The 25,474-nt window shown below is 43.3% G+C and overlaps 1 protein-coding gene across 2 annotated transcripts in view; it reads right to left on the reverse strand.

The window, feature by feature from the left end:
- The window catches only part of GOLGA3 (golgin A3), a 173,973-nt gene extending 151,148 nt beyond the window's left edge, over positions 1-22,825 (reverse strand). For both annotated transcript variants that reach the window (XM_077461724.1, XM_077461723.1), the window contains exons 1-2: positions 22,524-22,825; positions 20,052-20,354 (exon numbers count right to left, since the gene is read on the reverse strand). In XM_077461724.1, coding sequence (XP_077317850.1) covers positions 20,052-20,190 — 139 coding nt within the window. In that variant the 5' untranslated portion in view covers positions 20,191-20,354; positions 22,524-22,825. The remainder of the gene's footprint in view (positions 1-20,051; positions 20,355-22,523) is intronic.
- Between the last annotated feature and the right edge of the window lie 2,649 nt (positions 22,826-25,474).

Consider the following 25,474-nt stretch of genomic DNA (forward strand, 5'->3'; position numbering starts at 1 on the left):
ATCTTGGCACACCCAAATCTCTGGACGGCGCTGTATTCGGGCCCTGCGGCCTACAGGACTACCCTGCATAGGATTGGCACTGGATACACAGACACCCCAGACCTCTGAGGTATGTCACCAATGAAATCGCAGAAGGCGGCGGCAAAACTTGACCATTTCCCCGAAAAGGAAAAGAGTGATATGGAGGTCGTAGGCACTCCCGAGAATGTTGGGGGGGGGGGGGGGGTGAACAAATTGACCAGTGACATTGAAAGAGTGCTGGAAGTGATCACTTTATGCAGATCCTCTCTTACAGCGCAAATTGAGGAGGTGAAAATGGATATTTCCCTCATCAGGCAGGACTTTCAAAAGCTCAGCGACTGGGTGAAGGAGACAGAGAAAGAGACCAGGCACAGTGGAAGACGCCGTTCCACCCTTGCAGACATCCTCAGACCGCATGCAACAGCAGATACGCCAACTCCTGACTAAGCAGGATGATATGGAGAATAGGCTGAGACAATGTAATTTAGGCTTTATTGGTCTGCCAGAGGGGACCGAGGGAAAGGACACTACTACATTCCTGGAACAAGTCCTCATCAGTACCTATGGGAGGGAAACCTTCTCCACCATGTTCTCAGTGGAGCGGGTGCACCGCATGCCAGCCAGACCCCCCCCCCCCCCTTCATAGCTAAACTTCACAATTCTAAAGACCGGGATGCAGCTCTGAGAATGGCTAGAGAGAAAGGCATCATTCCAGCGGGCAATGTTAAAGTGGCCATTCTCCCAGACTTCTCGGCAAAGATACAACACCACAGTCAAACCTTTATGGAAACCAAACGCAGGCTAAGGAATCAGGGCTATAAATACTCCATGCTTTTCCCCGCCCGCCTTAGGGAACATGATGGCTGCCCGATATTCTTTGAGGATCCAGAGGATGTAATTTTATGGCTGGAGCAACGAGCCCCACCTGAAAGAGCCAAATGATTAAGACCCAGGTACTAAGCTTGAACCTTTACATTTTCACACCACCTTTTTATTTTTGTTTTTTCCTTTTTCTGTACTCACAACAGTTCCTAGTACAACTCCCTACTTTCCCAGAATCGCATAATCGTGTGGTGCATACAGTTACATGGGAAACTTACCAGGATATGCACGCTTACAATCAAGGAACACTCCACGCCATGCACAGTGAGCCCCTGCTTGTGTTAGGAAAACAGTAATGCCTCAAGGTGAGTACAGAACATGAACCTCAGGGATTTAAGGCACAGGAGCCGTATTGATCCTACCTATTATATTACTTGCATTTACACACTATTCAAGACCACACTAAGGAGCTGCCGAGATGCAGAGTCCTACCAATTTCATGCAGTGTGCAGCGAGACTTTACCCCGCAAACCACTGGGAGTTGCTATAATGCCGACTGGAACTTTTTCTGGAGATGGTTGGTTGCTGTTTGCAAAATACAGGTTGGTGGGAGAACCCTGATCCATCCTGATCTATTGATGTGGAAGGCATCCCCAGCTCGATTTGAAAGCCAGAAGCTCAGTCTATTGCATTACCTCCTATGCATATATTGGAAGACAGCGTATTTCCTAGCTGGGAGGCAACAGTTCAGGGAACAAGCCTGCACCAGCTGGATGGGGTGCAGGGAGGGGGGGGTTGAGTTATTCTAGTTATAGATTTGTTGTTTTTTTTTTTTTTGTACATACTAAATTCAGACACCAGGTATCACCTCATGGAAAGTGGTTATGTGAATGTTTATATAGGTTACGTGAAATGTTCATATTGAAGTTAGGTTTGGGCACTGAAAACCCACATGTCATATACACGGGGGAAATGCTACCAAACATGATTATGCTAATTGATCCCCAAGACTTTCCGCCATGACGTCTTTAAAGTTTATCACATGGAATGTGAGGGGCGTACGCGAGAAAATTAAGCGTGCAGCAGTCCTCACTTTCCTCAAGAAACAACATGCAGATGTGATAGCCCTGACAGAAACGCATGTTGAGGGGAGCATCCAGATGGCACATCGCCGTCCATGGGTTGGTTGGGCACACATCCCCTGTTAGAGGTGTCTCAATTTTGATTGCTTAATCAGTGCATTTTGAGTTGTGTGAATTGTCCACTGACATGCAGGGACGGTATATATTTCTCTCAGCTAAACTATATGGCGAACCCCTACTTATACTGGCTTTCTATATACCTCCCCCGTTCAACATCACTATAATTAAGGAGGGATTGTCCTTTATGGCCCGTCATCCTACAATACCTGCAGTCTGGATGGGCGATATCAATTCCACACTAAACCCAACCCTGGACAGGCTACAATTGACTTTGCCCATCCTGCACACACCTACAGAAACCAAACTATCTAAGCTAATTTTCACCTTTCATTTAACAGACACCTGGCGTCACAAATTCCTGCATACACAATCCTACTCTTGTTTTTCATACACACATAACTTTATGTCCCATATAGATCTCATACTTGTTTAACACCTCGACTGGTGGAGGCTGCATTCTGTCCCAGGATACATTTAGACCACAGTCCCTATTGGATAACGTTGTGTATCCCCATTGATAAACCACCAATGACTTGGCGTTTGAACCTGTTCTGGCTCTCACTCCTACCGGAAGATGATAAGCTTGAGAACAAATTTAAGTTGTACTTTACAGAAAAAGATGATTCAGCGTCGCCCTCTGTGGTATGGGACTCATTCAAGCTCTTTGCTCGCTCAGTGTTAATTACAGGTATCAATAAGATTAAGGCGGACGCTGCCTTTGCCCTCAGGAAGGTGATGGCAGATCTGTCCGCCGCCGAGCGAGATTTTGCCACCGATCCGACTCCCACAAAGGCCACCATGCTCAAACTACAAACTAGAGTAGCTACCCAGCTCCAATTCCAAAAGGCAAGGAAAAACTTTTTCTTCTCCAAGCAGAAGATGTGTGAACATGGGGAGAAAGCAGGCAAGTTACTGGTGTATCTGGTGCATAGTGAAGATAGACCCCCGGTGGTAATTACACTGCATGGCCCGGGAGGACAAGAGATAAAAGACCCATCTACAGTAACCTCCATGTTCAGAGATTTTTTCGCTGACCTGTACAGAACAGCTCCGACTGAGATAGATTAGATGTCCCTCTTTTTTGAGAGTATCGATATCCTGCAGCTCTCAAGCGAACAAACTGACCTCTTGGAGGCACCTCTCAATGCAGGCGAAATCAGGACAGCCATAGCTAGTTTTGCCAGATCTAAATCCCCAGGATCGGAAGGTCTCCCAATTGAATTCTATTCCCAATACAGCAACACTCTTCTGCCCAAACTACTGGCATTGTATAACCTTTTTGATTCCCGAGCACTACCCCCCTCCACGACAGAGGCAACAAGAGTTCTAATCCCTAAACCAGGGAAGGACCCAGGATACCCAGAATCTTACTGCCCCATATCCTTGTTACAGGTCGACGTCAAAATATTAGCCAAAGTCTTGGCAATTAGGCTCAATCAAGTCATCCTATTATTGATCCACACGGATCAGGCAGGCTTCATGCCCGGTCAGAACACCTCATTTAACACACACACACACACACATAAAGAGGTTGGAACACGGGTAGTGTAACTAAAGCCTTCGACTCAGTGGAGTGGAGATATCTCTGGAGATGCTTGGAGGGCTATGGCTTCGGTCCCAAATACATCCAGTGGGTTCAAGTACTGTATCAGGCACCCACGGCCAACGGGTGGCGCGATCGAACAATTCGGTATATTCTCTGGGTTAAAAAGTCTCAAATCCTACCCCTCGACAGCTTCCCACCCTCGGATCCCCAAGCCAGTTTACCACTGCAAAGAGTTAATGTCATCAAATACTTAGGGATACACATATCTAGATCCCCTGCATATTACATTTCTCTAAATATAGAACCTCTTCTTATCTCCCTAGTTAAAACTAAAGTAAGGATTTGGTCTCGGCTTCCACTTGGGGTTTGGGGGGGGTCGCATAAAATTAAAATGGTCCTGCTCTCTAAGATACTCTATGTACTATGGCATACCCCCGTATACCTCCCCCTGAAATACTTTAAATCTCTAGAGGCCCTTTTAAAGCCCTTTGTGTGGGGAGCCAACAGACACAAACTAGCGTGGCAGACCCTCAAGAATCTAACTGAGCTGGGAGGCACGGCTCTCCCCAATTTCAATTTATATTATGTTGCATCTCAGTTATTCCACATAGATAAGATGGATGGTGAGAGATTTCTAACTCTTCTATGTCCAAAATGGGCGCAACACACCAAAGACCCACTATGTACAATAGCAGTGGGCGCACAGGTGTTGGAGCAAGGGGGACATAGACACACCACATTGTATCAATATAGGAGAATATGGGACTTAGCCTCCACTAAAAACTTGACATCCCACGATTTAATGATTACACGCCGTTATTGCATAACAAAAACTTACCTGAATTCACCAAAATGCAGGACGCAAGTATATGGACCAGACAGGGAGTGTTCTATTTACACCACATACTAAAAGATGGATGCCTTAAAACCTTTGATTCACTCAAAGATGAGTTCCTCCTCCAAAACCGAATACATTGCCTTGCGAAAGTATTCGGCCCCCTTGAACTTATCAACCTTTTGCCACATTTCAGGCTTCAAACATAAAGATATAAAATTTTAATTTTTTGTGAAGAATCACTGAACAAGTGGGACACAATTGTGAAGTGGAACAAAATCTATTGGATAATTTAAACTTTTTTAGCAAATAAAAAACTGAAAAGTGGTGCGTGCAAAATTATTCGGCCCCTTTACTTTCAGTGCAGCAAACTCACTTCAGAAGTTCAGCGAGGATCTCTGAATTATCCAACGTTGTCCTAAATGACTGATGGTGATAAATAGAATCCACCTGTGTGTAATCAAGTCTCTGTATAAATGCACCTGCTCTGTGATAGTCTCAGGGTTCTGTTGAAAGCGCAGAGAGCATCATGAAGACCAAAGGAACACACCAGGCAGGTCTGTAATACTGTTGTGGAGAAGTTTAAGATTTGGATACAAAAAGATTTCCCAAGCTTTAAACATCCCAAGGAGCACTGTGCAAGCGATCATTTTGAAATGGAAGGAGTATCAGACCACTGCAAATCTACCAAGACCTGGCCGTCCCTCTAAACTTTCAGCTCAGACAAGGAGAAGACTGATCAGAGATGCAGCCAAGAGGCCCATGATCACTCTGGATGAACTGCAGAGAACTACAGCTGAGGTGGGAGAGTCTGTCCATAGGACAACAATCGTACACTGCACAAATCTGGCCTTTATGGAAGAGTGGCAAGAAGAAAGCCATTTCTCAAAGATATCCATAAAAAGTCTCGTCTAAAGTTTGCCACAAGCCACCTGGGAGACACACCAAACATGTGGAAGAAGGTGCTCTGGTCAGATTCAATTTTGGTTTAACTTTTTGCCCACAATGCAAAACGATATGTTTGGCGTAAAAGCAACACAGCTCATCACCCTCAACACACCATCCCCACTGTCAAACATGGTGGTGGCAGCATCATGGTTTGGGCCTGCTTTTCTTCAGCAGGGACAGGGAAGATGGTTAAAATTGAGGGGAAGATGGATGCAGGCAAATACAAGACCATTCTGGATGAAAACCTGTTGGAGTATGCAAAAGACCTGAAACTGGGACGGAGATTTATCTTCCAACAAGACAATGATCCCAAACATACAGCAAAATCTACAAAGGAATGGTTCACAAATAAACGTATCCAGGTGTTAGAAAGGCCAAGTCAAAGTCCAGACCTGAATCCAATCGAGAATCTGTGGAAAGAGCTGAAAACTGCTGTTCACAAATGCTCTCCATCCAACCTCACTGAGCTCGAGCTGTTTTGCAAGGAAGAATGGGCAAGAATTTCAGTCTCTCGATGTGCAAAACTGATAGAGATATACCCCAAGCAACTTGCAGCTGTAATTGCAGCAAAAGGTGGCTCTACAAAGTATTAACGCAAGGGGGCCGAATAATTTTGCACGCCCCACTTTTCATTTTTTTTATTAGTTAAAAAAGTTTCAAAAATCCAATATCTTTATGTTTGAAGCCTGAAATGTGGCAAAAGGTTGAAAAGTTCAAGGGGGCCGAATACTTTCGCAAGGCACTGTATGTTCTTTAGATTTCTGCAAACCAGCCACGCAACACAGTCTCAGTTTCCTGACTCAATCCCAGACTCTACCCCTAATGCCGTCATTGCAGCGATTAAGGGCACAGACCCTCACAAGCTAATTTCGACATTCTATAACATGCTATCCACCCCCATTTCTACCAAAATAGCATAGGATCTGAAACCTAGGTGGGTGAGAGAAGTGGGTTCGATGGAGGGGGGGGGGGGGGGGGGGGGTGAGTGAGGGGAGGCGTCGGAGGCATGCAAGGCAGTATCCCCTAAACTGTCGGACCGTTTATCGCAGCTCTATATTTTACACAGGGCGTATTTTACACCCCCTAGGGTGGCAAGGTATAAACAAACTCAATCACCAATATGTCTGCTGTGTGGACTGGAAACAGGCACTTTTTTTCCATCTAATCTGGGCCTGTTGGGGTTGTGGAAGCAAATTGTGGCATTCTTACATGATACCATGGGTTCACCCCTAGCACTTGATCCAAAATAGCGCCTTCTTGGAATCCTACCGGATACCATTGACAAGTATACCAAAATATTTCTGCACGAGACACTATTTTCAGCTAGGAAAATTATAGCTAAAAAATGGATGAGACAATCACCCCCCATGGATGGTAGAGTGGAAACTTGAAGTGAACAATACTTTACCATACAAAAAAAAAAAAAAAAAAAAGTAAAATATGTATACTTCTTGATTCTGTTGTCCGGAGATTTAGCGGGTATCCTCTGCAATGATCGTTTAGAGGCTCCATTTCCGGGTACTGTGACGCATCATGGGAACATCTTTCACCCCAATGCTGTATAGGACTTCTGTAATAGAGGTCATGTATTTCTGGTGAGTAGGCCGAGTGACCGGTGTTGGTGCAGGAAGATTTTACAGTCACTTGTTTGTTGGATTCACAAGATCACTGTATTACTGAAATCCATTTGCTTGATGTTTGGACTTTATATATTTATCTTTTGGACACTGCACATTTTTTGGTATCCACCAGCAGGTGGTCATATCTATGCTCATTCATTTGCACTTTATAATTGTCTAGCCCATTTGTATAGCATATTGTTACCATCACCCACTGGGGACACCCAGTGGTTGTTCACATTATTGCACTTTATTGTATTATTTACCCTAAGGGTGCGTGGTTCATCACAAATGTTTGCACCTCATGGCAAAGAGCTCTGAAAAAAAATATATTTTTGCTCTACATAAAAGATGGCATAGGCTCAAAGAATATTGCCAAGAGCCTTAAAAAAACTGAGCTGCAGCCAAGACCATACAGCCATATAAACAGGACAGGTTCCACCCAGAACAGGTCTCGCCACGGTCGACCAAAGAAGTTGAGTGCACATGCTCAGTGTCATATCCAGAGGTTGCCTTCGGGAAATAAGATGTACGAGTGCTGCCACTTCAACCAGAGTTTGAAGGGAGGGGGGTCAGAATGTTATTGCTCAGACCATATGCCGCACACTGCATCAAATTGGTCTGCTTGGCTGTCGTCCCAGAAGGAAGCCTCTTCTAAATGCACAAGAAAGCCTGCAAACAGTTTGCTAAAGACAAGCAGACTGAGGACATGGTTCCCATAATCCATGTCCTTAGTCTGCTTGTAAAGGCTGCATATTACGGGAACCATGTCCTGTGGTCTGGTGAGACCAAGATAAACTTATTTGGTTCAGATAGTGTCAGGTGTGTAGCGGCAACTAGTATTCCAACATGATAATGACCCCAAAGACCACTGCCTTGCTAAAGCTGAGGGTAAAGGTGATGGACTGGCCAAGCATGTCTCCAGACCTAAACCCTATTGGGCATCCTCAAACAGAACATTGAGGAGCACAAGATCTATAACATCCATCAGCTTTGTGATGTCTTCATCGAGGACACCTCCAGTGGCAACCTGTGAAGCGCTTGTGAATTCCATGCCCAAGAGGGTTAAGGCAGGGCTGGAAAATAAAATGGTGGCCACACAAAATATTGACACTTTGGAAATTTTCACTTAGGAATGTACTTACTTTTGTTGCCAGCGGTTTAGACATTAATGGCTGTGTGTTGAGTTATTTTGAGGGGGCAGCAAATTTACACTGTTATACAAGCTTTACACTCACTACTTTACATTGTAGCAAAGTGTAATTTCTTCAGTGTTGTTACATAAGATATAATAAAATTAATTTACAAAAACGTGGAGGGGTGTACTTACGTTTTTGAGATAAAAACACACACACACACACACACACACACACACACACACACACACACTTTTTGTTCCCCCCTTTTCAATGTTATATTAGATTAGGTTTGAAAGTAGACATTTATAATATGATGTACTGATATTGGTGACAAAATATTAAATAAAGTTTGTATTCATTCTCCCATTTTTGGCATTTAAAAGAAACATTTTGACCGTCTTATTCTATAAGACGTAATCCTTTGGTGGACCACACCTTACATTTTCTCTAAGCTTACATTTTTTTTGACCTTTGCACTATAGGCAACAAGGAACGTAATACTGAAACCTGTATATTTATGATAGGATGGTAAAAAATAGAACTGCAGGAAAAAAGAATTCTGCTTAAGGAATGTAAAGAGACCATAAAAAAGATGAATTATCGTATGAGATTATAAACATCAAGTCGTTCAGTTAACCACTTGAGATCTGCGCTATAGTCAAAATGACGGCTACAGCGCGGATCTCCTTTTCCGGGACGACGTCTATTGACGTCGTCCCGTGCACGAGCGGCCTGCGCGCCCCCTGAGGGGCGCGCGCGGCGCGCTCTGTGATCGGCGAGTCTACGAGACTCGCCTGATCACCGATCCGTGCAAGGGGTCGATCCCGACCCCTTATCACGTGATCAGCTGTCAGCCAATGACAGCTGATCATGTGATATAACGGAGCCGGTAATCGGCTATTATTCCTCCTCGCGCTGACAGCGCAAGGAGAAAAAAAAAAAAGCCGATCACCGGCGGCCGTGATCGGGACATCAGTCCCGATCATGGCCAGCCCTGCTAGTGCCCACCTGCCCCCTGCCAGTGCCCACCTGCCCCCTGCAAGTGCCACATTAAAAAAAAAGTAAGTGCCCCCCGTCAGTGCCACGCAGCAGTGCCCATAGTGCCACCCAGCAGTGCCCACAATCTACCTTAACAAAGGTGCTGCACCCCAGTGCCACATATCCGTGCCTATCAGTGTCATCTACCAGTGCCACCTATCAGAGCCACCTATCAGTTCCCATCAGTCCCATCTATCAGTGGTACCTATCAGTGCCCATCCGTGCCATCTTTGCCCATCAGTGCCGCCTTATCTGTGCCTATTTGTGCCGCCTTAACTATGCCTATCAGTGCCCACCAGTGCAGCCCATCAGTGCCCACCAGTGCAGCCCATCAGTGCCCACCAGTGCAGCCCATCAGTGCCCACCAGTGCCCACCAGTGCAGCCCATCAGTGCCCACCAGTGCAGCCCATCAGTGCCCACCAGTGCAGCCCATCAGTGCCCACCAGTGCAGCCCATCAGTGCCCACCAGTGCAGCCCATCAGTGCCCACCAGTGCAGCCCATCAGTGCCCACCAGTGCAGCCCATCAGTGCCCACCAGTGCAGCCCATCAGTGCCCACCAGTGCAGCCCATCAGTGCCGCCTCATCAGCGCACTTCAATGAAGGAGAAAAATGACCTGTTTGCAAAATTTTATATCAAACTATTAAACATGATTTTTTTTTTTTTTTTGCATCTTTTTTTGTTTGTTTAGCAAAAAATAAAACTCCGAGCTGTAATTAAATACCACCAAAAGAAAGCTCTATTTGTGGGAAAAAAAAAATGATAAAAATTTCATTTGGGTACAGTGTTGTATGCCCGCGCAATTGTCATTAAGGCTGGGTTCACACTGCTGCGGGGGAGATCCGGATGTGATTTGCACCGCAAATCAGATCCGATCTCCGTAGCGATGCGAGTTCAGCCATACAGATAGTATGGCTGAATTCGCATCGCTCCCGCAGCAAACTCCCACGGGACCCTTTTTTTGGTCCGCAACAGAATCGGATCGCATGGGGGTTCACACCATGCGATCCGATTCCTGTGCGAGTCGGCAGATCGCACTGCGATCTGCGGACGGATCTGGGGGTGTCATTAACATATCATTGACACTCCCAGCTGTCCGCATAGGGCAGTGTGAACTGCCGGCGGGAGTAATGCGATGCGGGAAAACGCCGCGGATTCGCGGCGTTCCCGCATCGCAGCGGTGTGAACCCAGCCTTAAAGTGCATCAGTGCTGAAAGCTGGAAATTGGTCTGGGACTGAGGGGGGTTTAAGTGCCCAGTAAGCAAGTGGAAGCAAGTTGCACAGTTGGAGATGGTGTAACCCTGCTTTGAAGGGTCAGTTCAGCCAAAATTTAGTTTTTAAAAGATGCTGGAAAAATAAACTACCTAACACTTTAGTACATATCAGTTTGTATTTCATTCTGAAAATGCTCCAAGAATTTCAGATTTATTTAGTAATTATCTCCATGACGTACAATTAATAAAGCCGAACACATAACAAATCATCAAAACACCTGCTATGAGGGAGACAGCCCTGTGTGGATCAGTGTGGGAATCTTGAGTGGTTCATGTAACGCAAGCAAATCTTCATTCCACAGTACAAAAATGAATAAAATAATGGGGTATATAAAGCATGTGTTACAGGCAGTAGTGTATGGGGCATAACAAACAACCATGCAAGGTTCTACTTCCAGCCTTGGTGACCAAAAGTGTTTCCAATTGGCTAAGCAGCACTAGACTGTACTATCAAATTAAAACTAGACTATTATTTTATTTAAAATATAGACTAATAAATACTGTTTTTCACTGCACCCACATTACAACATCTTTGTCTCAGACAGAATGCATTTGTAGACCAAAGAATCCTCTCCTGATATCTGGAAGTATGATATTTATTGCAGGGTAATTGTGGAATCATGGCAGCAGATGTCCCGATTTTGAACAGAGGTTTCTATTTTTCTTACTTTTGAGAACACAAAACATAACTGATAAAACACACCCTACATAAGTACCCGTTTAAAATTGTACTCCTGTGTTATCAGCCTACAAATTTTTTATTCATGGGAGCACCCTAAACCCAGACATGCACTACTTGCAATTTAAACAGCAACCAAGATGCCCCCACATCTAAACACATACCTCTGAGTGGCCAACCTGCTTCATCAAGGAGCCTATTGACTTTGATAGATATTATAAAATCTTATCTGTTTCCCTCTGAGATTACACTACACTTCGGTTTAAAATTTTCTTCAGTTACCTCAAAAATGGTAAGAATTCATACGCCGTAAATACAAAAACTAGTATACGCTTACAAATTAAAATGTAATGAAAACATTAAGTATCAATTGTTCTACTGAAGCACATCATGACCTTTTAAAGGATATCCTTAAATAAATCAGATCACTTCAAGACAGTCTTTATAACATTACACATCAGAACACCACCATCTGAAATCATATACTATGGAGATATATTATTGCCTCCATAGATATAAAGTCTAACCCTGCCCTGTATAATTGTGTAAGGGGGAGAAATTTTTAATTATATTATAATATATATATATATATATATATATATATATATATATATATATATATATATATATATATATATATATATATATATATATATATATATACACATACACACACACACACACACACACACACACACACACACACACCACCAGCTTTTACCAGCAGATGCTGGCAATGCAGGGAAACCTAGACATCCATTCCAGCTCCTGGTAACACCAGGTAATTGCGAGAGGGATCAGGAGCAAATATGAAACCCCCGTTTGAAGATAATCTGTCACCTTTTTTTAGACAGGACAATGTAGCAGAGTCTCTTCAAAGTCTCCCCAACCCACTTATGAGCATTTCCACAATCTACCTCCGTTGCAGCAACTGCCAAACATCGGGTATTGGCTGGTGTTGGAGTCTGGAAAATGCCAACATCAGCTGACCTGCTGAAAGAGACATACAGACCAGAAAGCCAAAACAAAGTACATTTCCAACTTGCATGTGTTCAGGGTCAGTGATTCAGAAAGCAATGAAGTTACCGAATCAGCATGATAACCAGACAACTAGTATTTTCAGAATATAAATAGTTTTGTATGTACAGGTATGGGCATATTCCTACTTTAAAAGGATTCCTTTAAAGTAGGGATACAGCGATACCAGTTTTGTACCAGGGAGCACGAGTACCAATACTTGTGCTCAAGTATTCGTCGATACCAGTTACGGTCCTTATGACAAGCCTGGATTCACACAGGAGCAGGAAAACCACTTGCGATTTGGACAGGAATTGCACCACATTCCTGTTCAAATCACGTGATTGTTTTTGCAGTGTGATTTGCGCCCATTCATTTTGTATGGGCTCAATTCGCACTGCAAGGGTATCGGTTTAGGTATTGGCACATTTGCACAAGTACTTGAGCAATGCTTAGTACCGGTATTGGTGCAACCCTACTTTAAAATTATTATTAAACTCTCTACCCTTTTCAAGGTACTGAGTAAAGTCAAGCAGTGCAACATTACCCAGAACATTTTACCTTATATCTGCACCCAACTATTTACTTTCCCTCCATTCTCACCACTGCCAGCTCCAGGTTCACAGCACGGCTTCCTCCAGACTTCCAGGTAGTAAAGCACACTCCCTGCGGCCTTCACAAGCACAGTACAACAGGGGAGGCATACACAAAGGTGGCTCTAAGGGCCCCTGCAAGAGGACAGAGCCACCCAAAGACAGAAACCTGAAAAGGGTGCTCTCAGGAACATTGGAAAACAGCCACAGCATTAAAATAAAAATGTCCAAGTAAACAATGGCTACAGCTCTACCAAGGGCTTAAAAAACAATTTAAAGTAAAACGCTTGTTGAGGAAAAATTCCCGTCCAGGTCAAGTATAAATGAATTGCAAGGAATTTATCAGAGTTCTTTGCTGATGCTTACTTCTGTTCAGTAGACACTGCAAAATATCATGGGGGGTAATGGTGTTTTTTTTTTTTATGAATTGATCAACCTTGGGCTTGTAAAAGAAACATTGCATCTCCACAATCCCTGTAGATGTATCACCAAGATGAATGACTTACTGCAGTAGAGCAGGCCAACGTATAGAGCTAGGGATATCGGACAGTTAAATGATTACATGAGCAGAAAGGGAGATTTTTTGAATGTGTTCTTTACACAAACTATATACAGAATACCCCAAACAAATATTTGTTAACCACTTATCGACCGGCTCATGTAGATATACGTCGGCAGTTTGAAGATGGATATCTCAACAACGACAGCAGCTGCTGCCACAACCGAGATACCCATCTTTAGAGCCGGCGTTCTGTGTACGATAATGGTGGTCTCTGCAGCAGATTCGCCGCAAGATCACCGTTATCGGTGGTGGGAGAGGTGCCACCCCCCTCCCACTGCTCTCCTGCACCCTCCACCGCTTACTGGAGCCATCGGTAGCAGCGGAGGCGATCTGGACCTTTTCCGTGTCTGTATAGGAGGGCGGAAACAACGTCAAAACTTAAAAAGGCACATTTTTTTTGTTGTCTTTTTTTTTTTTTTTGCATTTTAGTCCAAATATGAGATCTGAGGACATTTTGACCTCAGATCTCATATTTAACCACTTGCTTACTGGGCACTTAAACACCCTTCCTGCCCAGACCAATTTTCAGCTTTCGGTGCTCTCACACTTTGAATGACAATTACTCAGTCATGCAACACTGTACCCAAATGAATTTTGTGTCCTTTTTTTCCCACAAATAGAGCTTTCTTTTGGTGGTATTTGATCACCTCTGGGGTTTTTATTTTTTGCGCTATAAATGAAAAAAGACCGAAAATTTTGAAAAAAAACGCATATTTCTTTGTTTCTGTGACAGAATTATGCAAATTATTAATTTTTCTTCATACATTTTGGCCACAATTTATACTGCTACATGTCTTTGGTAAAAATAACCCAAATTAGTGGATATTATTTGGTCTTTGTGAAAGTTATAGAGTCTACAAGCTGTGGTGCGAATCGCACAAAATTGATCACATCTGATGTACTGGTGGCCTATCTCGCTTCTTGTGACCCGAACAAGTCAGGAAAGTACAAATACCCCCCAAATGACCCCTTTTTGGAAAGTAGACATTCCAAGGTATTTAGTAAGAGGCATGGTGAGCTTTTTGATGTTGTCATTTTTTTCCCACAATTCTTTGCAAAATGAAGATTTTTCATTTTTTTTATTTTTCTCCACAAAATTGTCATTGTAATAGGTTATTTCTCTCACGTGGCATGTGTATACCACAAATGACACCCCCCCAAAAATTCTGCTACTCCTCCTGAGTATTACAATACCACATGTGTGGGACTTTTTCACAGCCTGGCCACATAGAGAGGCCCAACATGCAGGGAGCGCCATCACGTGTTCTAGAAGCATAAATTACACATCTAACTTGTTGACTACTTATTACACTTTTGAAATACCAGGACAATGACACGTGACACTGATGACAGATGGCACTGATACGTGGCAATGATGACAGATGGCACTAATATGTGGCACTGATGACAGATGACACTAATATGTGGCACTGATGACACGTGGCACTAATATGTGGCACTGATGACACGTGGCACTATGTGGCACTAATAACACGTGGCACTGACAGATGCCACTTATACGTGGCACTGGGGACAAATGGCACTGACAACAGGTGGCACTGAGGACAGATAGCACTGCGGGCAGGTGGCACTGGGGTGGGGTGGATTGCACTGGGGCGGATGGCACTGGGGCAGGATGGCACTAAGGCGGATGGCACTGGGGCAGGATGGCACTGGGGCAGGATGGCACTGGGGGGGGCATGGCACTGGGGGGGGCATGGCACTGGGGGAGGATGGCTCTGGGGGAGGATGGCACTTTTTTTTAACTTTTTTTTAACTTTTTTTTACACTTTTTTTTTTTTTTTTCTTTTGTACACTAACGGCTGCTGCAGCCGTTCTTCTCTCCCCTCTCACACGCTGTCTGTGTGAGGAGGGAGAGCGGCGCTGAGAGATGATCTCATATGTTTACATATGAGATCATCTCCCATTGGACACGCCGATCACGCTGTAAACGGCCGCTGTGATTGGCCGTTTACAGCGATCTGTGTTTGCCTGTCCCCGGGGGACACGGCAAACACAGAACTTCCGCGATGCGCGCCCGCGGCGGAAGTAAACACCAGGCCGTCCAGGGATGGCCAGGCGTAGGAAGCCGCCCGCCCTAAGGCCGTCATTCGGCTATAGGGCGGGCGGGAAGCGGTTAAGGAGACCTGTCATGCTTTTTTTCTATTACAAGGGATGTTTACATTTCTTGTAATAGGAATAAAAGTGACCCAAATTTTTTTTTTTTTTTTAAAAACAGTGAAAATATAAAAGTAAAATAAATAAGAAAAACATTTTATTTTATTTATTTTTTTAACGTACCGTCTCGACGAGTTTGCGCACAGAAGCGAAAGCATATGCGAGTAGCGCCCGCATATCAAAACGGCAGTCAAACCACACATGTGAGGTATCGCCGTGAACGGTAGATTGAGAACAATAATTCTAGCTCTAGACCCCCTCTGTAAACGCAAAACATGCAACCTGTAGGATTTTTAAAACGTCGCTTGTGGAGATTTTTGAGGGTAAACGTTTGACGCCATTCCACGAGCGGGCGCAATTTTGAAGCATGACGTGTTGGATATCAATTTCGGCGTAACATTATCTTTCACAATACAAAAAAAATAAAAAAAATTGGGCTAATTTTACTGTTGTCTTTTTTTTTTTATTCAATAAAGTGAATTTTTTCCAAAAAAAACACGTTTGAAAGACCGCTGCGCAAATACGGTGTGAAAAAATGTTGCAATGACTGCCATTTTATTCTGTAGTGTGTTAGGAAAAAAAATATATAATGTTTGGGGGGTTCTAAGTAATTTTCTAGCAAAAAAAAAAAACTGGTTTAACCACTTTCAGACCGGACCAATTTGCTGGTCAAAGACCAGACCACTTTTTGCGATTCGGCACTGCGTCGCTTTAACTGACAATTGCGCGGTCATGCGACGTGGCTCCCAAACAAAATTGACGTCCTTTTTTTCCCACAAATAGAGCTTTCTTTTGGTGGTATTTGATCACCCCTGCGGTTTTTATTTTTTGCGCTATAAACAAAAATAGAGCGATAATTTTGAAAAAAACGCATTATTCTTTACTTTTTGTTATAAAAAATATCCCCCAAAAATATATAAAAAAACATTTTTTTCCCTCAGTTTAGGCCGATACGTATTCTTCTACATATTTTTGGTAAAAAAAAAAAAAAAAAAAAAAAAAAAATCGCAATAAGCGATTGATTGGTTTGCGCAAAAGTTATAGAGTTTACAAAATAGGGATAGTTTTATAGCCTTCTTATTAATAATTTTTTATTATTTTTTTTTTTTACTAGTAATGGCGGAGATCTGCGATTTTTATTGTGACTGCGACATTGTGGGGGACCCATCGGACATTTTTGACACATTTTTGGGACCATTGTCATTTATACAGTAATCACTGCTATATAAATGCAGTGATTCCTGTGTAAATGACACTGGCAGTGAAAGGGTTAACCAGTGGGTGGCAGTGTAGGGGTTAAATGTTCCTAGGGGTGTGTTACTAACTGTGGGGGGGTTGGGCTTTCATTTAGTGTACACTGATCTCTGCTCCGATCACATGGAGCAGAGATCAGCGTCACTAGTTGCTAGGCAGAATGGAAAAATGTTGTTTACACAGCATTTCCTCCATTCGGCCGCTCCGTGAGACGATCGCGGGGATGCCCGCGGCGATCGAGTCCGCGGGTCCCGCGACCAGACTCACGGGGGTCCCGACCAGCGGGGGAGCGCGCCGCCGGCGGCGTGCTCCCGATGGCAGGGCGGCATCGAATATTGGACGTACCTGTACGCCAATATGCCTGCCCGTGCCATTCTGTCGACGTACATCGTCGTGCGCTGGTCGGGAAGTGGTTAAACATGTAAACACCGAGTCTGAAAAAGAGGCTCGGTTCTTAAAACAGTTGTATACTCAAATGTTACACTGACATCAGCAGGCGTATGCACTCTGAATGCCCCAGCTAAAGGTCCGGCAGCACTGCCGGACCTTACCGGGAAGAAAACTCCTGCGCGCGTGCGCGACGTCATCGCGGCTCCGGAAGACACGCCAAGGGCAAGATGCTCCCTCGGCATGGACTGGCACCGATACGGGGGCTTTGTTCTGAGGAAAGTATTTGATAATGAGCTAGTATGGTATGGTAGTAGTAGGTTAAACATGTAAAACACCTAAATTCCAAAACGAGGCTAGTCTTTGAGCGGTTAAAGTGATTGTAAAGTCTCAAGGTTTTTTACCTTCATACATATGCAAAATAAGTAAAAAACCTTTTCTGTTAATCACAGTGAGTGAGCCAATGGGGGGGGGGGGTAAACTGTGGCTGAAGACAGAGCAGTGGCTCACATCCAAGCCTGGCCAGGTGGCCCGATAGCATTCGAGATGCATAAAATAGATGTATTTTATTATTATTATTATGCAGTAATTATATATTCTATATCAACATTAATCAAAGTAGGTAGTGTGGGTATTAAAAAGGTGGATGTAACATTTGTAATCTTGTTAAATAGTTTGTTATAAAATTTTGCAAACAAGTAATTTTTCTCCTTCATTGAAATGCGCTGATGAGGCGGCACTGGTGGGCACTGATAGGCATGGTTAAGGTGGTACCGATAAGACAGCACTGATGGGCACAGATAATGTGGCACGGATGGGTGGCACAGATGGGTGGCATATGAGGTGCAGCACTGTTGAGGCAGATTGTGGGCACTGATGGGTGGCACTTTTACTTTATTTAGGTGGCACTGGCAGGGGGCAGGTGGGCACTAATGACTTGGCCCCAGCTCGCCGTGATCGGGACTGAAGTCCCTCTCACGGCCGCCGGTGAACGGTGAGGAGGAAAAATAGCCGATTACCGGCTGTTGTGATCACATGATCAGCTGTCATTGGCTGGCAGCTGATCACGTGGTAAGGGGTCGGGAGTCGTGCACGGGACGACGTCAATAGACGTCGTCCCAGCAAAGGAGGTCAGCGCTGTAGCCGTCATTCGGCTATAGCGCAGATCTCAAGCGGTTAAGTAGAACTAAATATATATTTTTCCCCATCATCTTGGTCCCATTGCTAAGATTTCCTTTCACTTCCTGTTCCATAGCCAAAACAGGAAGTCTAGTTTTTTTCTCTCTAAAAATAACATACATGTTATACTCACCTGCTCTCTGACATGGTTTTGCACAAAGCAACCTGGACCCTCCTATTCTGCACTTCTGGCTCCTGCCTCTTGTCGAGCGCCCCCACAGCAAGCAGCTTGGGGGGGGGGGGGTGTCACCCAAGGCGCAGCTCCATGTGTCCATGCAGACATGGAGCCATGGTTTGGCCTGTCCCCTCTCTCTCCTCATTGGCTAACCAAGTTTGATTAACAGCAGTGAAAGCCAATGGCACTGCTGCTGTGCCCCTGCCAATCAGAAGGGAGAGTCCCGAAAGGCTGAGGCATTCATGCACATCGCTGGATAGAGATGGGGCTTTGGTAAGTATTAGGGGGGCTGCTACACACAGAAGGTTATCTTAATGCACAGAATGCATTAAGGTGATTGCTATTTTTATAGGAAAAACAAGGACTTTACTTACCTACTCTGTTGATTGCGGATTTGCACAGAGCAACCCGGATCCTCCTCTTCTCTGCCTCTCTTCAGTGCTCCTGGCCCCTGTTCAGTGCCCCACAGCAAGCAGATTGCTATGGGGGCATGGAAACCTGTCCCGGACCCTCTCCCAATTGACAGCCTAAAATGCATTAAGATCAAAAAAACTTTCTGCCTTTACAACCACTTGGGGACCCCCAGATCACTATAACTAGTGACCCCATTGGAATATTCCCCCTCTATTACCTTTCTGGGGACAAACCAAAATTTGGGATTTTCTTTACTTTCACTTTCAACGAGAATAGTAAATATGACAAAGAGAGAGGGTGAATCTCCTTATCAGGGGACACAAACAGACAGCAATAAAACCTGACAAGGGTTCTAATCTCTCTCCACTTCACTGTAAGCTATTATAAAAGTGTAAAATGCATAAAGAATGGTTATATCCATGGATTTTCTAGCTATGCTGCACTTAAATGAAAGTCCAATATAAACAAAAATACAACCACAACCGGTATCAATGGACATCAATGAAATAACAGACAAGGTTCCACCACTACAATATAAAGTATCCGTAAACTGTGGGCTGTAGACTCTACAGCAAATATATCCTGTATCCGGTCTTGTAATGTGGCAGAAAACAAATATAGAAACTTAATAGACATGAACATACCAAACTTACATTTTTTTAACAGCTTTAGTGCTGTCGCGTGATATGCAAACTGCAGTGTAGGTTGTTTCCAAATGAGCTATGGCTACCTACAGAAGAGTGTCATTAAGACTTCATTGAATTCCCCATGTATTCATACAAGTACTGAAAATACCCTGTTTATTCCTCTGTTATGTTGTCTTTTGCATTATTTATTTACACCAATACATGACGCTACATTTACATTTTTGTTTGTTTAGATCAAGGTTTCTCAACAGATCATGTTTTCAGGATTTCCCTCAGATGAAATGGCTGTGGTTACAATTACCAAGGCAGTGAAACTGATCAAATCACCTGTGCCAAATAATGGAAAGCCTGAAAACATGACTTGTTGGGGGTACTTGAGGACTGGGGTTGAGAAACATTGGTTTAGATCAAGTGGTCAGAAACAAAGCAATACATTCAGTCCTATTTCACAAACCCTGTTAGAAAAGGTTTCTAACATCATCTTATCAGACAAGAATTAAAAGGCAAATCCATACAACTCACCAATATTGCTATCACCACCAAGTGATGTGTTCAGCTCAGCTCTGGCATCAGAAAGTCCATCCTGCTTGAGAGGAGTCCCAGTATCAACAACCGTGCCAGACTGGACAACCAGAAGGTCAGATCCAGGCTGTGTGCTCATATCTGCACCTTACTGTATATGGGGTAATCACCTGTGCTCTCTTTAAAATGAAAAAATCCCCAATATTCGCTGCATTGCCATAAGCCAACGGATGAGCATGGTGGAGTGGCTTCCATAAACAGATTGACAACATAAAACTGTCAGTCCATCACTTTAAAAATGACCTGAAAGACAATGGCATTGTAAAAAAATAAAAATAAAAAGGTATGGTTGCACAGTGTGTATACTAGATAATTACAGCTTTCACATTCACCAGTCTTAGCAACAAGGTAATCTCAAACAAGTGCATGTTTGCTTTCTCACAAGAGGAAAAAACATGTTTTCATACACATGCAAAAAACAAACGTGGATTATGATTATATAGAGTTTTTGAGAAACTAGAAACCATGCAATTTCTTAGTTTTACTTGCAAAAAAAGTCGTCAGTAACTCACTAAAGGGAATTTACTAAATCTGGGACGAACGGGATCTGTGCAACCAATTAGCTTCCGGCATTGATTCTTAAAGCTTAACTGAAAAGGCTGATTGGTTACTATACACAGCTGCTCCAGTTTCAGTAAATTCCCCCGATTGTATGATTATACATCATAAAACGTATGGCAGCTGCAGTTAGTTGCCTGAAGCTTGATACACGTGCAGAAACTCTTGTAAAACACCTGCAAACTGCAGATGTGTCACTTTTATGATGTACTACGGAAATGTCTGTGACAATATCACAAACAGGATACACAGAAGGCTCTGTGGTAATGGTATAGACATAGGATACATAGAAATATCTTTACTAATCTTCTGGACACTGGGGAAGATTTACTAAAAGTAGAGCATACAGAATCGGGTGTAGCTGTACATAGTAACCAGATTCTAACTCCAGCTTGTTCATTTAAACTTTGACAATAAAACCTGGAAGCGGATTGGTTAATGTGCACAGCTGCACCAGTTTTAGTAAATATCCCCCCTAGATACTAATACAGTGATGATAATAATACAGAGAGCACAAAGGAATGTAGCAGTTATAGGACTGTCATCAGTCAGGACAAGAGATAGAAGGGGGGTATTTACTGAAACGAAAGCAGTGTGAATAGTAACTAATCAGCTTCTAGCTTTGACATGTTCAGTTAGGCTTTAAAAAATGAAAGCTAAATGCTGATTGGTTACCGTGCGCAAGTACTCCAGATTCTGTTTGCTCTAGTTATAGAAAATTCCCTTCACAGGCATTAAATGAGACATGCACTATATACAGGAAAGTCTGGTCAGGGCACAGTGTCAGCACACTGCTCTCTCTGTCAGTCTCTGCTATGTGAGGATGTGGCAGAGAAGAGAATGCCAAGTTCTGCTCAGAGCGGCTGTCACTATCTGGCTCGATGGCATGACACAGAAATGAAGGCTCTGTATATAAAACGAATGTCCTGTAGATGGCTCTGTATAGGGAATGAATGCTCTGTAGAAGAGAGGACCCTGTATATAGGATGAATGCTCTGTAGAGGGCTTCACATAGGGACTGGGGGCTATATATATATATATACATACACATATATATATATATATATATATATATATATATATATATATATATATATATATATATATATATATATAATGTATGCTATGTAGATAGCTTCACATAGGGAATGAGGGCTCTGTATATAGAATGTATGCTGGGTTGAGGGCTCCGTATAGGGAATGAGGGGCCTGCATATAGAATGAATATTCGCTCTGTATACAGAATGAGGGTTCTTTATATAGAATGAATGCTCTGTAGAGGGTTCCATATAGGGAACTAGGGCTCTGTATATGGAATGAAGGTTTTCCATATGCAAGGGCTCTGTATATAGAATGAGGGCTCTGTGTATATGGAGTGAAGGCTCTGTGTATATAGATTTAGCACTGTGTATGTGGAATAAAGGCTCTGTATATAGATTTAGCACTGTGTATGTGGAATGAAGGCTCTGTATATAGATTTAGCACTGTGTATGTGGAATGAAGGCTCTGTATATAGATTTAGCACTGTGTATGTGGAATGAAGGCTCTGTATATAGATTTAGCACTGTGTATGTGGAATGAAGGCTCTGTATATAGATTTAGCACTGTGTATGTGGAATGAAGGCTCTGTATATAGATTTAGCACTGTGTATATGGAATGAAGGGTCTGTATATAGATTTAGCACTGTGTATATAGAATGAACGGTCTGTATATAGATTTATCACTGTGTATGTGGAATGAAGGCTCTATACATAGATTTAGCACTGTGTATAAGGAAATAAAGAATGATAGGTGTGTGTATGAAGTGAAGGCTATGTATAAGGAATGGAGACTGTATATGGAGGGGTTCTCACCGTAGTGTATGCAGACCTGGCTCCTGTCATCCAGCTCCAGTTTGTCCCCCTAGTCGGCCTCTCCCATTAGACGTGGCTCTCAGTGACCGGTCTGGCGTGTCTTCATTTTCCTTCCCCGTAGAAACAAGTCCAGCACGGAACCATAGTGCGATGTGGAAGCTGCACGCCTGACAACGACAGTGCCTGTCACATTTCTCTCTGAGCTCCCGCTAAAGATGAATAGAGCACACAGAGGCACCCGGCTATCGACAATAGCGCCTCTTTCCACCAAATATTACTCTTCCTGGTTTCCGAGTGAAAGTCAGCGGGTTGCACCAACAACTTCCGGTGACAGCTGGAAGAAATGTAGTGTTGTCGTCTGTGATGTTGGCTGTCAATGTAAACATTACAGGAGTTAAGGTTGTATGGTATTTTAGGTGTGCTTTTTACACTCTTCAAACATACAAACAGATGAAGGGGAATAATCATTGCTGTATGAAGTAAACTATCAGCGTACAGTAGACAGGGGCATGTCAACTCTAACTTTAATAGCCAGCCATGACAGTATATCATACACACAGAGGAGATGCTACGGTGCTGTAGTTGGTGGGTATTTGCGTACAGTGGGTGTTGGGAGATCCCCAGAATTCATAGACGTGAATTTCTTATGTTTATGCTTACATTATTTGTATTGATCTGTACATTTAAATCAGAGAATGGTTTCACATAGATTATTATTTTGCTGAAAGCAGAACTAAAGTTGCTATTTATCTCAGAAGAGACATGCATCCTCTGTAATAAAATACACCTACCTGCCTGCTTGCAGCATTATCCAGCAATGTAAACCAAGTTGCGCATGCACAGCTCAATTTACAGTGCCAGCATGATCAATGTTGAGCCTCTTCTCTTCAATGCAGGACATTTTCACCCCCTTCCTGCACAGGCCAATTTTCAGCTTTGAGCACTGTCACATTTTGAATGACAATTGCGTGGTCATGCGATGTTGTACCCAAATTAATTAGTTTTTTTTCCACACAAATAGAGCTTTCTTTTGGTGGTATTTGATCACCTCTGCGTTTTTTATTTTTTGCGCTATAAAACAAAAATAGAGCGACAATTTTGAAAAAAAACACACAATATTTATTACTTTTTGCTATAACAAATGTCCCATTTAAAAAAAAAAATGTTTTCCTCAGTTTAGACCGATATGTATTCTTCTACATATTTTTGGTAAAAAGAAAATCCCAATAAGTGTATATTGATTGATTTGCGCAAAAGTTATAGTGTCTACAAAATAGGGGATAGATTTGTCATTTTTATTATTTATTTTTATTTTTTTACTACTAATGGTAGCGATCTGCGATTTTTATCCTGACTGTGACATTGCGGCGGACAGATCGGACACTTTTGACACTATTTTTGGACCATTCACATTTGTAAAGCGATCAATGCTATAGCAAATGCACAGATTACTGTATAAATGTGACTGGCAGGGAAGGGGTTAAATGTGTGTCCTAGGGAGTGATTATAACTGTAGGGGGAGGGGACTGATGAAAGGAGGAGACGATCGTTGTTCCTCTGTATAAGGAACATACGATCAGTTCTCCTCTCCCCTGACAGGACGTGGATCTGTATACACACACAGATCCATGTCTCGGCTCAGTTACCGGACAATCACGGATGCCCGGTGGACATCGCGGCCACCGGGCACATGCATCGGGTCCCCAGTGATGCGGCGAGGGCGCGCTCTCCACAATGCCGGGAAGCAGAGGACATCATATGATGCCCACCCTGAGGGAGGAATGGTTCCTGCCGCCATCATTTTACAATACAGTGGAAGGGAACTGGTTAAGGTAGTTGTAAACCCTCTCATATACCCAGTGAAGTGACTAGCTTCAGGTGATACACAGAGGTGAAACAAATCCTCCTACATACGTTTAATTGTTTTATCTGCAGTATTCTCTTTCCTACATCCCTTCAAAAGTGCAGTTTTGTGATAAAATCCTTCTGCATCTGTGAGGAGCAGAGAGTAGGGGGTAGAGAGCTGCAGTTACAGTATGTGAGAGCTGATTGGAGGAAAGGGACACCCACCCCCCTCTCCACATACTGTACACGGACAAACGAGGGATACAGAGCTGTGTTCTCAATTGACAAGCTGAGCTCCCTCCCCCATCACAAATGTATCTCATGTGTCTGGAAAACTTCTCAGAAGTGAGACATGCTGATAACAGAGGAACAAAGCACCAGAACGAAACGACACTTAGAGCTTTGGAGAGCCAAGTAAACACTACAGATATAGGTGCTTTTTTCAGATTTCGTAACTGAGGTTTACAACCACTTTAAGCTTTCAAATGTGAATGAGCCCTGTACTTCATTACTTACAATGTAGGACTAGAGATGAACTTAGGCATGGTCAGATACTAGTCCAAACCCACATCACCAATCCCTCAGGGAGCTGTCTCCTGTACAGGGCTAGTAGCCAAACAAGCCCAAAGTCATTCTTATGCAGGACCAGCATGATGGCTTCAGTAAAAGGGACACGCAAGCAAAAAGGACCAGTCATCACAACCTAAACCAGCGGGGGGGAGACTGCAGAACCCTGGATTAAAGTAGTATTAAACCCTCAGTGTCATTTTGCTGTTTAAGCACAACACAACTAGTAGTTAATATTTTCTATTATCAATGCAGCTAGTGTTATTTTCTATTCTAGTGCCCCATGGCCTTAGCTGTAATCAGTTTCTCTTTACTTTGTCCTTCTCTTTAATGCTTTCCCGAAATTCTGGTCAAGGAGCACGCAATTGGCTCATTAGAGATCTAAGCCATTGGGATTACATGTGCAACAATTCCTTATGTGCAGCTCACTGCATGTTCCTGATACTAACCAGACCAGAATGCCATATCTGTTGTAAGCTGATGGGGGGTTTATTTACTAAAGGCAAATCCACTTTGCACTACAAGTGCACTTGGAAGTG

Source organism: Lithobates pipiens, unplaced genomic scaffold, assembly GCF_037356315.1.
Source record: "Lithobates pipiens isolate NorthernLeopardFrog02 unplaced genomic scaffold, aLitPip1_a1.2 Scaffold_3, whole genome shotgun sequence".
NCBI lineage: Eukaryota > Metazoa > Chordata > Amphibia > Anura > Ranidae > Lithobates > Lithobates pipiens.